A 15,386-nucleotide genomic window follows, 5' to 3' on the forward strand; every position below is an offset into this window, starting at 1 on the left:
AGCTAAATTTAACATTTTTGAATTCCTAAATAAAAAGAAGCTTCATAACATACATAAAGTTACCACAATTTTCATATCTTACATAAAATTACATTATAGAAATATAACTATTGTATACTTACTGTTCTTAATAAATTCACGAATGACAGTTTAGGATCTATCATTATCAATTATTTTTCTTGAGATGTCAAACAAGAATAATTCTCTGTAATTCCACAGTTTCATGTTACTTCATTTTAATATATATATATTTTATTGTAATATAGTTGACTTACAATGTTTCAAGTACATAGCAAGGTGGTTCAGTTATACAAATACACATTTATCATTTTTTAAATTATTGTCCATCATAGGTTATTACAAGATATTGACTATGATTCCTTATGCTATATAGCACACCTCTGCAGCTTGTTGTATAACTATTTTTTAATTAGAAATCTAGCATTCTATTCTCAAACAAACAGAACCAAAATGCTGTAATTTTTTTAACTGGGCAAAAATTCATGTTATGTTAAAAAAACTATAAAGCATATATACTATATATTATGTAAACAAAAGCTTTTCTACAATGCTTGATAAAGACTTGAAAAAGAACATCCAAAAAATACTGGAGATATTGGAGAACATAAACTAAATGAAATGGGAGCAATTAATGTGAAATAGAGAAAGTGAAAAAAACTAGATAAGATCATCATATAGTCCAGTTGTTTTTAAACATGACTGCTCATTTGAAGTTTATCTCGAGCTCTGGAGATAAAAAGCAATACCTGAGCATTTGGGTTTTTCAAAAAATTTCAAGATAATTCTGATATGCATCTGGATTTTACAAAGTGATCATACGTTTTTCTAATGGAGCCTAATGTTGGTGATATAGAGCTCTACTATTCTTCTGTTGACCAATCATGATACAAAGGTATTAACAGTTACATAATCACAACAGTAAAAGATGTTTATCAGTTTTCATACTCAATAGCCAGACAAAAAATAAAAGATAACTACAACTGCAAGCCATAATGGGAACATGATTAATTTAACAATATAAAATAATTACATACAATTTGGGGGGTGGGGTGTCAAGCAGAGTGATGTGCTAAGTGGAAGTGCATACTTGCACTTGTTTTCATCTACCCAGCCAGTTTGTGTCTTTTGGTTGGTGCGTTTAATCCATTTACATTTAAGGTAATTTTGATATGTATAAACCTATTACCGTTTTCTTAATTGTTTTGGATTTATTTGCTGTAGGTATTTTCCTTCTCTTGTGTTTCCTGCCTAGAGAAGTTCCTTTAGCATTTGTTGTAAAGCTGGATTGGTGGTGCTGAATTCTTTTAACTTTTGCCTGTCTGGGAAATTCTGAAAGAGATGGGAATACCAGACCACCTGACCTGCCTCTTGAGAAACCTGTATGCAAGTCAGGAAGCAACAGTTAGAACTGGACATGGAACAACAGACTGGTTCCAAATACGGAAAGGAGTACGTCAAGGCTGTATACTGTCACCCTGCTTATTTAACTTATGTGCAGAGTACATCATGAGAAACGCTGGGCTGAAGGAAGCACAAGCTGGAATCAAGATTGCCGGGAGAAATATCGATAACCTCAGATATGCAGAGGACACCACCCTTATGGCAGAAAGTGAAAAAGAACTGAAGAGCCTCTTGATAAAAGTGAAAGAGAAGAGTGAAAATGTTGGCTTAAAGTTCAACATTCAGAAAACTAAGATCATGGCATCCGATCCCATCACTTCATGGCAAATAGATGGGGAAACAGTGGAAACAGTCAGACTTTATATTTCTGGGCTCCAAAATCACTGCAGATGGTGATTGCAGCCATGAAATTAAAAGACGCTTACTCCTTGGGAGGAAAGTTATGACCAACCTAGACAGCATATTAAAAAGCAGAGACATTACTTTGTCAACAAAGGTCCGTCTAGTCAAGGCTATGTTTTTCCAGTGGTCATGTATGGATATGAGAGTTGGACCATAAAGAAAGTTGAGCGCTGAAGAATTGATGGTTTTGAACTGTGGTGTTGGAGAAGACTCTTGAGAGTCCCTTGGACTGCAAGGAGATCCAACCAGTCCATCCTAAAGGAGATCAGTCCTGGGTGTTCATTAGAAGGACTGATGTTGACGCTGAAACTCCAATACTTTGGCCACCTGATGAGAAGAGTTGACTCATTGGAAAAGACCCTGATGCTGGGAAAGATTGAGGGCAGGAGGAGAAGGGGACGACAGAGGATGAGATGGCTGGATGGCATCACCAACTCAATGGACATGGCTTTGGGTGGACGCCGGGAGTTGGTGATGGACAGGGAGTGGTGAGGGACAGGGAGGCCTGGCGTGCTGCGGTTCAATGGGGTCGCAAAGAGCCGGACACGACTAAGCGAATGAATTGAACTGTCTGGGAAAGCTTTTGATTTTGCCTTCAAATCTGAAGGGGAAAATTGCTGGGTATTCTTGGTTGCAAGTTCTTCCCTTTCCTCATTTTAAATATGGTGCCATTCCCTTCTGGCTTGAGAAATTTTGAGAATTTCAGCTGATAGCCTGATGGAAGTTCCCTTGTGTGATATTTCTCATTTTTCCCTTGTTGCTTTTAATATATTTTATCTCTGTCTTTAATTTTTGCCTGTCTCTGTGTGTTCCTCCTTGGCTTTATTCTGCCTGGGACTCTCTGTGCTTCCTGGACTTGGTTGACTACTTCCTTTTCCATATTAGTGAAGTCTTCAGCTATTATCTCTTCAAATATTTCTCAGGTCCTTTCTCTCTTCCTTCTCCTTTTGGGACCCCTGTAATGAGAATGTTGGTGCATTTAAGTTGTCCCAGAGGTCTCTTAGGCTGTCTTTATTTCTTTTCATTCTTTTTTCTGTATTCTGTTCTGTGGCAGTGATTTCCATCATTCTGTCCTCCAGGTCATTTATCCATTCTTCTGCCTCAGTTATTCTGCAATTGATTCCTTCTTGTGTATTATTCATCTCGGTTTGCTTGTTCTCTAGTTCTTCCAGGTCTTTGGTAAACATTTCTTGCATCTTCTCCATTGTTCTCCCGAGATCCTGAATCAGCTTCACTATCACTATTCTGAATTCTTTTTCTGGAAGATTGCCTATCTCCACTTCATTTAGTTGTTTTTCTGGGATTTTATCTTGTCCCTTCATCTGGGACATAACTTTCTACTTTTTCATCCTAACTTTCTCTAAAGTGGTTTTTGTTTTAGCTGCTGTGGGACTGTGGTTCTTCTTGCTTCTTCTGTCTGCCTACTGATGGAAAAGGCTAAGAGACTTGTGTAAGCTTCCTAATGGGAGGGACTGGCAGTAGGAAAAACTGGGTCTTGCTCTGGTGGGCAGAGCCTTGTTCAGTAAAGCATTAATCCAATTTTTGGGGTTGTCTCCCTTCCTGGTAGTTATCTGGCCTGAGGTTACCCAGCCCTAGTATCTAAGGGCTCTATGGTAGGGTTAATAGTTACCTCCAAGAGAAATTAGCCCAAGTAGCCCAGACTGCTACTACCAGTGCCCCCATCCCTGTGGTGAGCCCCCACCCACACCTCCACAGGAGACCCTCCAGCACTAGTGGGAATTTTTGGTTCCATCTCCTGTGGGGTCACTGCTCCTTTCCTCTGGGTCTTGATGCAGGCCAAGATTTTCTTTGTGCCCTCCAAAACTGGAGTCTCCCTTTCCCCCAGTCCTGTGGAAATCCTATAATCAAATCCTTCTGGCCTTCAAGGTCAGATTACCTGGGGATTCTGAGTTAATTCCTAGGTAGGCTGATAAGGAGTCCAGGGTCCTCAAGGAGGAGAAAGGGACAAACTATTTTTTCCTCTACATTCCTTCATCCTAGTCATATAAGATGTTTTTTTTTTAAGCTTTGAGTTGTTACAGCAACAATCTATTTCTTCTAAGACTAACTTTCTTTAAGCCCAGAGCTAATGATTACACAAGAAAACAACTCATCTTACTCAAGAGTATGTTTTTCCTTAAACTCTGTACTAATAATTATATATTAACAATGCATCTTGCTCCAGAACATGTTTCCCCTTCTTAAGAACCTTCTGACTAATCCTGTTATCTTAAGATGTATCTTGTGGGAGTGGGTCTGGTAAGACCTTTCTGTTGTTAGTAACCAACAAAAAAGTAACCAGAACATATGTAAGGCCTTGATAAGACTAGCCTATGAGGCACTCTCTGCCTTCTTCTGATGTCTGTGTCAGGAGCTTTCTCTACCCCTTTTTTTACTGTAATAAATCTTTTGCCACACCAAGTTTTCAGTGACTGAAGACAAGTCTCTGGTTCTGAAGCAAAACTGTCTCCTTCAGAGATCACGAATCTGAACCGTTCACCGTAAGCAACCAATTCCCATCCCTTTGTCGGATCCCCAGGGTCAGAAGCCTGATGTGGGGTTCAGAACCTTCACAATAGTGCAACAACTTCTTTGTATTATTGTTCTCCACACTGTGCATCACTCACCCAGCAGGTATGGGCTTTGATTTTTATCGTGATTGTGCCATCCTACCCTCTCATTGTGGCTTCTTGTTTGGCTTTGACCATGGGATATCTTTTTTTGCTGGGTTCCAATGTCCTCCTTCAACAGCTAGTTGCAATTTTGGTGCTCACACAGGAGATGAGCATGCACATTTCCTTCTACTCTGCCATCTTGAACTGAAAGTCACTATTTTTTAAAAACATGATTTAAGCATCAGAACACTCCATGATGCAGAAAGATTTAAAGTTCCCTTATCTGAGTGACGTGAATTTTTAATGACCTTTTTTGGTTAGTAAAATCATACTCAACACTGCTGTATGTCCACCTCCACCAGGTAAACCTCTAAGACAAAAGCTATAAAACCCCAAGATCTCTGCTAATGTAAGCTAACACGTCAGTGGACAAGTATGCTCTAACCAGAGACTTACCCAGAGTTTCAACAATAGGTAGTTTTTTCACAATCGCCCTCTTCTTCACCATTCTCATAACACCAAGGGCTAGAGTCACTGTGACCACAATGGGAAGACCTTCAGGAATTGCTGCTACAGCCAAACTGTAGCCAATAAAGACATAGCATTTAAGTATAAATTCAGTAGTACCCACAACAATAATTTCAATTAGCTGTTACTTAGAGACTAAATAATGTAATGTAGACTTAGAGACTAAATAATGTAAAAATTAATGTTGTCAAACCCATAAAAGGCCTTAGTATGAGGAAAAATTGATTAACATTTATTGGCCACCTACAAGCTACCAGATTAAGCACAGTGATTAAAGAATATACATTCTTACATCACACTGCCTAGATGTCTACTCCAAGCTTCAATTTTTACCTGTGTGAATTTAAGCTATTATGCCTCCACCCCGTAGTTGAGTTTCCTCATCTATAAATATAGTAACAGGTGTTCACACAAAAACTTGTACATGAATGTTCACAGAAGCATTATTCACAATACTCAAAAGATAGAAAGAGCCCAAATGTTCATCAACTGATGAATGATAAATTGTGGCGTGTGCCTGTACACGGGAGCACATAAAAGAGAATAGAGTACTGATTCATGCTACAAATGGAAAAACCTTGAAAACATCATGCTAAGGAAAGCAGCAGGACACATGTTGCAAGATTTCACATATATGAGATGTCAGGAATAAGCAAATCCAAAAAGACAGAAGTCTGTTTAGTGGCTACCAGCGGGCAAGGAGAGGGCAGAGTGGGGAATGAACAGGCACAGCGTTTTCTTTCAGGGGTGATTTAAAAGTTCCAACACTAGATGTTGGTGATGGTGGTAACAATATGAATGTACTTAACACCACTGAACTGCATACATTAAGAGGGAATATTTTATTGGTATGTGCATTTTATCACAACAAAAAATTAGTTCATTATTTCCCTTCACAATATTAAAAAAAAAAAAACACCTTCAAATTAAAACTCTACCTGTCCCATTCCAGGTATTATCCCCTGACTCTGGTACAGATGAGGACAGGTACACATCCATCCTTCATTCTAACACTGCTCCCTGCATTCCCCTCTACTGCTCAGTTTCTATTATCAACTTTTTCTTTAGCATGATCTAACTTGCCTCTCTCTCTGCCCCCTTCTGATGTCTGTGTCAGAAACTTTCTCTATCTCTTTTATACTCTAATAAAACTTTATTACACAAAAGCTCTGAGCAATCAAGCCTGGTCACTGGCCCCGGATTGAATTCTTCTCCTCTGGAGGCCAACAACCCCGGCATCTTTTGTGGTTCAGCAGCAACCTTTCATCTTGCGGACTCGTCTGAGATTCTTCAGGACAAGGCAAGGAGGCTTGGAGCTCTAGTTCTTTGCTCTCCTAACAAACACGTTTTCTGCTGTACTTTACTAACTCTACAGTGTGCTTGTGTGAATGAACGACCCACCCTGCACGAAGCAAGTGAGAAGCCCTACTCGGCGGTTCCACAGTGACCTCGTACGGCTCCTGGCAGAAACCCTGTCGGGGGTTGACACCGAGCTGCCAATGGACTTCCCTGGTGGCTCAGACGATAAAATGTCTGCCTACAAGGCGGGAGACCCAGGTTCTATCCCTGGTCGGGAAAATCTCCTGGAGAAGGAAACGGCAACCCACTCCAGTGTTCTTGCCTGAAAAACCCCGTGGATGGAGGAACCTGGTAGGCTACAGTCCATGGGGTCGCAAAGAGTCAGACACACCTGAGCGACTTCACTTTCACACTTTTAACTTGCCTATCATTACACCGTGTTCTACAACCATCATCAATTTTTTATAGGTTGATTCTAAAAGCTAAACCCAATAAATAATATTTATAATTACTGGCTGAATAGTACACACACTGTATAACCAAGAAATATGTGTTATCATTAATACTTCATTTTCTCTTTTGAACCTCTAAGTACAAACAGAAACTTCTTTACTTATGCTTCCATTAACTCTCACTGTATCAGCAAAGACAGCTATCATCATTTATAACTTAGATCCAATGGACCTTCTCATTCTTTTGTATTTAAATTGTTTTATAAATAACTTACAAAGGAACAGAATGGATTATGAAAAACTTCGTAAATTTTTATTTGAATGTTAACCCCAAACTATACTCTTGGATTTGAAAGTATATATGTATCTGAACTGGATAATGTCCTTTGAATGCAACTGCTCATGAACTGTCATGAATAAACCTAGAACATATTTACTTTACAAAACAGTGATTTCAAATTAAAAAACCATTTTTAACAGGTTGTAGGTTTATCAATTCTGGTTCCTCTGTTTGCATCTCTCTCTAAAATTAACACTTCTGAAAATGCTGATAACTCATAACTTTTAGGATAGTCATCTTCTTTGTAACACAATACCACACAACAAATTCCTTGCTATAGAATGATTACCTATAAAGAATGCCTGTCCCTCTCCTTTTACCCTTAAAAATAAAGCAGTTCAGTGGATTTTCTGATGGTCCAGTGGTTAGGACACGGCACTTTCACTGCCATGGCCCAGGTTTAATGTCTGGTCAGGGAACTAAGATCCCACAAGCCACACAGTACAGGTAAAAAAATAAAAATAAAAAAAGTTTAGTCACTAATTCAGGAGTTTGAGAAAATCTAGAGCAACATCATTCAAGGGTTCGGTACTGAGATTTCACTTATATAATGACTCAATTTCACCTTCATCATTATAGTCTAGAGTGGATGCTGCTTTGCATTCATCTTCTGGTTTGTGTAATAATTATGAAAACTCTTCCGTCAATTCTTATTTGTCATTATGGTAAAAAAAAAAAAAAAAAACACTAACTAAATTTCTCAATTTTGTTTAATGAATGCAAAAAAAAAAAAAACCCAAAATTTTATCCCCAGACTACTTTTATACCTTTTTAAATGATAATGTAATAGTTTGGGAAAAATAACAAGAAAATTAAAGGATAAAAGAATAATAAATGATTTATTTATTATTACAGAAGGGACAGGCTACCCACTCCAATATTCTAGGCTTCCCTTGTGGTTCAGCTGGTGAAGAATCCACCTGTAATGCGGGAGACCTAGGTTAGATCCCTGGGTTGGGAAGATCCCCTGAAGAAGGGAAAGGCTACCCACTCCAGTATTCTGGCCTGGACTATACAGTTCATGGGGTCACAAAGAGTTGGACAGCAGTTTTAAAAGCTATTTATTCTTCTGCTTTCTCATTGTTTTCCTCATTTTTAGCACAGTTGGAAATACTTGTTAAAAATTACTATTAGAGTAATAAGAAAGCAAGATATTTCAAGACATAGGAAAAATAAGGTCACTAGAGATCCCATGTGTATTTTAAAATTTATAAAAATGCAGTAGACCCCTATGGTCATTGTAAAATAGAATGAAACTGTTTAAATGTTTGATATCTTGGAGGATACTGAGGTAGGAATAAAAGTCATGATGTGTTAATCTTCATGAAGTACTCTTAAAAAAATACTCTAAAAAATATGAGTGCAATAGATGATATGCCAATGATTAATAAAATTCATGCCCAATTTTAAATTCATTTCATATTTAACCCAAAGCTTCTTTACATATATTGAAGCCAAGAATTTCAAGTTGCATTTTTGCTTCTCCAAGGAAAAACTATACTCCTTCACTCTATCACAAATATCTTTTAACTTCTTATTCATCCTAGTTATTCCTTGTTGATTCTAGTTATTCCTAGTTATTCATCCTAGTTATTCCATTGGATTTTTTTTTAATCCATTGGTTTTTATTCTAAAAGTTGAACTATTACTTGCTAGACCTATCACAGAGCTGTCATCCAGAATTTCTCCTTAGAGGACTGAGTGAGTTCCACTTTTTCTTATATCCTATACAACATTGTCTTCCTTTCTTTCAGTCTTGATTTGGTAGAATTCATACAAGAGTAGGTGAGGAATATATTTTCTGACTACTTGCTTACCCATTTATAATTACCTAAATTGATACTTTGGCTAGTCCTAGATTTACAGATTTAAAATCATTTCCCCCCATGTTTTAATTGTACTACCCCACTGTCTTCTAATTTGATTCAAAGGGGCTGTGGATGAAGGTTTAAAAAAATCCTTTTTCCCTTCTATATTTGGTTAAATCTCTAATTTTGTTCCCTGAGTGATTGTTTTTGGTTAAATCTCTAGCTTTGTTCCCTTAGTGGTGACAGTATGGCAACTATGCTGCTAGGCAACACTGCTTATGATAAAAGGATCTCCTGACCAACAAATTATCTATGGATTGGAAGAATTATAACTCTACTATAGGAAGCCATAGCTTTGGGTTTCCCAATTGTGTTGACTCTCATAGCTGGAAATGGTCCTAGCAGGCATCCTGGAAAGTGTATGTTTCCAGAGATGTTGGCTCCTACAGAATATGAGGCATTTTAACCCAGGACAGCTCCTGCCCTCACAAGGTCATCTCATGTGCTTGTCTGAACTGCTACAGGGACTGCTGCAGGAACACTCTCAGAAGAGGAAGCTGCCCTGTGGTGTTCAGGTCACAGGTACCAGGTATGACCTAGGAAAGTCCTGTGAGCTAAAATCTTAGTGGAGACCAAACACACCCCGTGATGGAAACTGCAGTCGCTGATGAGAAGTGTGATACCAGCCAAATTTCCTTCCTTTACACACGACCTGACCTGTTTCCCTGACTTTCACAATGATGTATCTAGGCTGGAGTTTTGGTCCTCCTGCTTGGCATCTGGAGGATCCCTTCAGTCTATAAAGATTCATGTCTTGCCTCATTTCTTGTATAATTTCTTCTTATCTCTTTTTAAAACTTTTACTGAGATATGGCATTTATTGAATTATTCTCTCTGACACTTTTATCTCCTCTGTTTTGGACATTTTATTCTATTTGGGGGAGATCATTTTGACTTACAGTTTTTAAGCTGAATTTTTAATTTCAGTAATCATAATCTTTGAAGTATTTTTTTTTTGATGTAGACCATTTCTAAAATCTCTATTGAATTTGTTCTATATTGCTTCTATTGTTTATATTTTGGTTTTTTGGCCACAAGGCATGTGGGATCTTAGCCACCCAACCAGGGATCAAACTCATACCTCCTGCATTGGAAGGCAAAGTCTTAACGACTGGACCACCAGGGATGTCTCTTAAAAATCATAAACTTAATAACTAAAAAAGAAAAAAAATGTGGGCCCCATGATCCTTTTCTATAGCAATCTGTCTGTCACGAGTGCAATCTCTTCGCAAATCTCTGAAATCATGAACACTTTTCTGTTCATTTTCAACTTTTCTTCTATTCTTGCATATTTGGTTTTCCTCTGAGTTGATTATTCAGTTTCCATATTGTGTTCTTTCTTTCTCATGCTCCTAGTTTTCAGTTTGGTGATCCTTAATTGTCTAAGTATAAAAATGCAATATTTGGTTGGTAATATCAGATATGTAGTGTGGAGTTTTTCCGCTGCATATATGTAGGTTTTCATAGAGCTCATTTCAATATATGAATTCTGAACTGTTTAAGTACAGTTAATATACTCTTATGTGCTCATATAAAATTCATAATGAAACATAAACTATGCCAAACAAAAAAATGAGAGGCAAAAGACTTCAAATTATAAACAAACCATTAGAACTTACCTTACACTAATAGTAAACATTTCCAGTATGTCTTTTCCTAGTAACCAGCCAACCAACATGATGATACCTAGAACAGAATCAAACAGCTCTTTTCCCCTCTTATATAAAATCACCTGAGCATACAAGGGACAGAGCAACAAGTTGAGAGCAGCAAAAGTCCCTTGATATAAAAGGGGAAGTTTATCAGATCACAGTTGCCAGATTTTACAAAACTCCACTGAGGAGGGCAGAGTACACGAATGTTGAGGCTAAAGCTGTGCATGCACGCACACACCCACAGTTCCACCTTTTGCTGCCCCTGCTGCCACCCGTCCTATAAAGTAATAATATCTCAAAGTTCCCGATATAGGAGGACATTACCACTATTTCTGTACAATGGGGGAAAAAAGAAGGCAGTACATACATGTAGGTTTTCTATTAACTGTGAGGTTTGCAAAAATAAACCCTAGAACTTTACTTCTCATAACTCAATACCCAGATACTACACATTAAATTTGTACTGCAAACCAAGAAGTACTTAGGACTTGGCCCAAAGATGATGTAAGACAGCTAAAACAGCAATTAACATTTAAAAATTACTACCTTTGCAGCATTTGAAAGTTAAAAAGCAATTAATATAAACCAAACAACTGATTCTTTACTCTCTCCTTTAATCTTTATCTTTGAAAAAGAAGGTGAGGGGAAGGGAAGTACCACTGTTTTTGTGAGGAAAAACACAGCATCAGAGTTTTAATAAAACAAAGTAACTTTGTATTCTAGATCAACATGTACACTTAAAATAAGATTTCCTTCATCTTTCTGCAATTACAAAATAATGATCCAGATTGTGATCTTCTCAGATCCCATCCCAAATACTACCCTAATAAAAGGAATTATGTCTGATGAATTATACCAGGGTCAAACAAACTACAATCTGTGCCCCTCCTATGTGTTTTTGTAAATAGTGTTTTGGAACACAGCCATATCCATTTGTGTTGTGGTTGCTTTTGACAAAAGAGCTGAGTATTTCCATCATTCAAAGTATGAACCAAAGGCTAAAATATTTACAATCTGTCCCTTTACCAAAAAGTCTGCTGACCCTTGATTTTGATCTTGACCCTTCTCCTATTCCATCCTAACCAGAAAAAAAATGTCCAACGCATTATATTAGAACCATGGAAGCAAAAAGCTGAAAATTTTTTTTCAAAAAACTTGAGGTGGTTTCATGGTAAAGTTGTTACTATAAACTGGAAAGGTTTAATTGGCTAAACTGCCTTTTAATTTATCAAACTGACTATAAATTCTAAAAAATAAACAGCAGTAACCAAATGAAGGGAGCTATGAGACACACCATTTAAACAAATGAACAAAATAACCTTCCCAGCTTTTACTTTGCTTACAATAATGAAAAATGGATCAACAGAATTAATACTTAAAGAATTATTTTATTGCAACTGTACAGCAGAAATGTCTTAAAATCACATTAAAGTTAGCAAGAAAAATTAAAATAACATCGTGGAAGAATTAAAGAAAAAGACTCCAAAATTGATGTGTTTAATGCTATGATAAAGATGTCATTTCAACTCCATGAACAAAGAATGGAATACAGAACTGCTGGTACCAAGATAAATAATTTTTTAGTAAAAGAGTACTAACTCTACCTGAAATTTTATACTAAAATAGATTCTAAATAAAATAGTAAAATTAAGTGTCAAAAGTAAAAAGTAAGAGAGTGATGTTTAAATAAACATAAACACTTTCCCACATGGGGCTGGAAAAGCCTTTATGAATGGAACACAGAAACCTAACTGCAGAGGTTATCAAAAGGAGGGTACGATCAGAATCTCAGGCAAGAGAGTGTTTCATTATACACATCTCTCCCCTCCCTACTGAGTTTATTATACAGCCCTCAAAAGCAACTTAAAAATGAAGGAAAAAAATACGTATTTCTAACTTAAACAACAAAAGGATTAATATCCTAATTATGCAAAGAGGTGTGACCAATCTAAGGCTTAAGCCACAAAAGAAACAGACTGGCAGTTCATAAAATACAATAAAATATGACAAAGTGTTCAGTTTCTCAAATAATAAATTTTGAAATAAAAAAGTTGGCAACAGTTTAGAGAGACACTTTTTTTGTTGTTGAGGGAGGGTATTATTTGGCAACAGGAAAGAAAAGCCTTTAAAAACATGCCCAAAATTTTAAAACCATCACTCTTTGACCCAATAATATCACTTTCAGGAATTTATCCTAAGGAAATAAAGAGTAATTTATAACAAGATACCAACACTGAAGAATCACTTTTACAATTTTTTAAAATTTTAAAGACCTACACAAACATCTAAAAAGAGTGCTGACTTTTTATGCATGTATACATACACTCATATATTCACACAATGGAATACTACACAATCTTTAAATTTGTTTAAGGTGAGCATCTATTTAATGACAAGATGTTTATGATGGGATGCGTGAAACAAAAGAGAAAAGCAGTCATAACACAATACTATCATATTTTATTGAAGACTAGAAAGACATATTAAAATGTTTATAGAAATGCTCTTTGATTATAGGAATTACAGATTTCTATCTTTGTAGAAAAGGACAATGGCTGGGGATTAGTTTAATAGTTTAAAAAAAGTAATAGTAGCTTAACACATGAATGAATTAATGGATTTTTGTAAGTATGTACCTAATTTCTACTTCCCACTCAAAAAAGAAAACCTAAGTAAATATTATGAGATATACATACTCACTCTTCTCTTACCTATTATACCAAAGGAGTAAAAGGAAAGTTGTTTTCCTAAAAGGTCCATGCTCTTCTGCAGAGGGGTTTTTGGTGCCTTGACAAATTGGAGAAGAGTGTCACCACAATTACCTAAATTTAGTCAGCTTTACTAGATGCCAGGGATTCTAAGTGCTTAACACACTCATGACATGCACAACTCCTTCCGCAAGGAAAGTGGAAGGCCTAGAGGCCTAGACTTTTAAAAACCTGTTTATTTGAAAAGGTCTGTGCTCTCTATGCCTCTTTGGAGAAAAATCTATTCTGCCTAGCAGCTTCCCCAGGATTTCAATATCATCAGCTGCTCCTCACTTTCGTACTCTTTCTCATTTCTAGATCCACAAACATGCCTGTAAACCATCTTTTTATCCTGTTGGCTCCCTGGTCTCTGGCAACCCCTCTACTGCCAAGGCTGAGATGATTTTACATACTGCATCACATCCGGCAATCTCAGAAGGTTACCTGAGAAAATGATATTATAGAATGCACTTTTTTATATATATAAGGAGGTATTTTAAATGAGAGAACTGATTTTGAATATCCTTAAACAAGGATATCGTACAAGTTATTTATTTCACTTTGCAATCATTTTTTTCTCCAGATACCTGGGATTATGTCAAGCTGGGAATTTTGGTAGAAGATATGTTATAAAGCACAACTATACTATTTAGTAATCTTTAAAATTAATATGATAAAGCTAATTTCTAAAACTAATAAGCCTTATAAATAACTGGCCATAAATCTTTTTCTCCTATAAACAATGAATATATATCAGAATGTTTCAGAATATTAACCATATTAATTCAAGCCCTTCTAATTACAGGCTTTCCAATTATGCTTTTAAGCACAGACAACTGATATTCTGAATAAAATATTACTTTTGAAAGTAATAAAATAATCCTCCAATGTTCTCTTTTCCCCTACTTAAAATGGAGACTATTTCAGATTTGAAACCAAAACATTAACAAACTAAATACTCACTTCTTCTGCTTGCATCATTTTAAAAACTTCTCCGAATTCAGAATTTTCTCCTGTTCCAATGACAATACCCTAAAGGAAAAAACAAGAAATCATATTTACATTCAGATGGAATCACCTTTCTCAAATGAAAACAAAACCCCTTCATTTCTTTTCTCCAAAGCTACCCATAGTCAACATGTCTGACATAATACATCCAGGATTCCCTTCAGAAATTTACTTCCGATGTTACTATAGATCCCTAAAATCAAACACTTCATTAAACTTATCAATGACTCAGTTCTGAGGCCCTTAATATTTCTGAAATTTGAACCTTTCTTATTACTCAGACATTTAATGTAGTTTCCTCTCTAAATACTACTGAATAATGCCTTTTACATTGGTGTAATATTAGAATCCAGTAAGGGCTTCCCTGGTAGCTCAGCTGGTAAAAAAATCTGCCTTTAACACAGGAGACCACAGTAAGATTCCTGGGTTGGAAAAGATTCCCTGGAGAAGGGATAGACTACCCACTCCAGTATTCTTGGGCTTCCCTGGTGGCTCAGATGGTAAAGAATCTGCCTGCAGTGGTATAGACCTGGGGTTCAATCCCTGGGTTGGGAAGATCCCCCGGCGGAGGGCAAGGCAACCAACTCTGGTATTCCTGACTGGAGAATCCCCACTGACAGAGGAGCCTGGCGGGCTACAGTCCATGGGGTCACAAAGAGTCAGACACAACTGAGTGGCTAAGCACAGCACAACACAGAATTCAGTAAACAAAATATCTGAAATCAATCAGTAGCTAAGTGATATACAGTCAGAACATTATAGCTAGTACCATATCAACTAAATTGAAATTTTATTCAACCAGTGGTGAACATACCCACAAGCTACTGTTTCTATCTAAAAAAATAAAATTCCCTGGTAAACAGAAGAACTATGGTTGTGTTATATCTCAGGGACACAGCTCACCCTTAGTTGCACAAAGAGCTGCCAAGGACTCTGTTCAGTTCTGCTATTTCTTCCTCGTGTATTTTTTAAAGATCCACGTAAAATTAGCCAAGAAAAGAACTGAGAAAATGGTTGAAAACAAAGGAACTGTTATCTTCAAAACAAGAA

At 36.8% G+C, this 15,386-nt stretch overlaps 1 protein-coding gene across 3 annotated transcripts in view; it reads right to left on the bottom strand.

Annotated features, from left to right (window-relative positions):
* ATP2C1 (ATPase secretory pathway Ca2+ transporting 1) overlaps positions 1-15,386 on the bottom strand; it is a 182,909-nt gene that overhangs the window by 31,210 nt on the left and 136,313 nt on the right. For all 3 annotated transcript variants that reach the window (XM_043474433.1, XM_043474435.1, XM_043474434.1), the window contains 4 exons: positions 14,292-14,360; positions 13,293-13,368; positions 10,546-10,612; positions 4,896-5,020 (listed from right to left, as the gene is read on the bottom strand). In XM_043474433.1, coding sequence (XP_043330368.1) covers positions 4,896-5,020; positions 10,546-10,612; positions 13,293-13,368; positions 14,292-14,360 — 337 coding nt within the window. The remainder of the gene's footprint in view (positions 1-4,895; positions 5,021-10,545; positions 10,613-13,292; positions 13,369-14,291; positions 14,361-15,386) is intronic.

The sequence above is a fragment of the Cervus canadensis genome, chromosome 7, assembly GCF_019320065.1.
Source record: "Cervus canadensis isolate Bull #8, Minnesota chromosome 7, ASM1932006v1, whole genome shotgun sequence".
Classification (NCBI taxonomy): domain Eukaryota; kingdom Metazoa; phylum Chordata; class Mammalia; order Artiodactyla; family Cervidae; genus Cervus; species Cervus canadensis.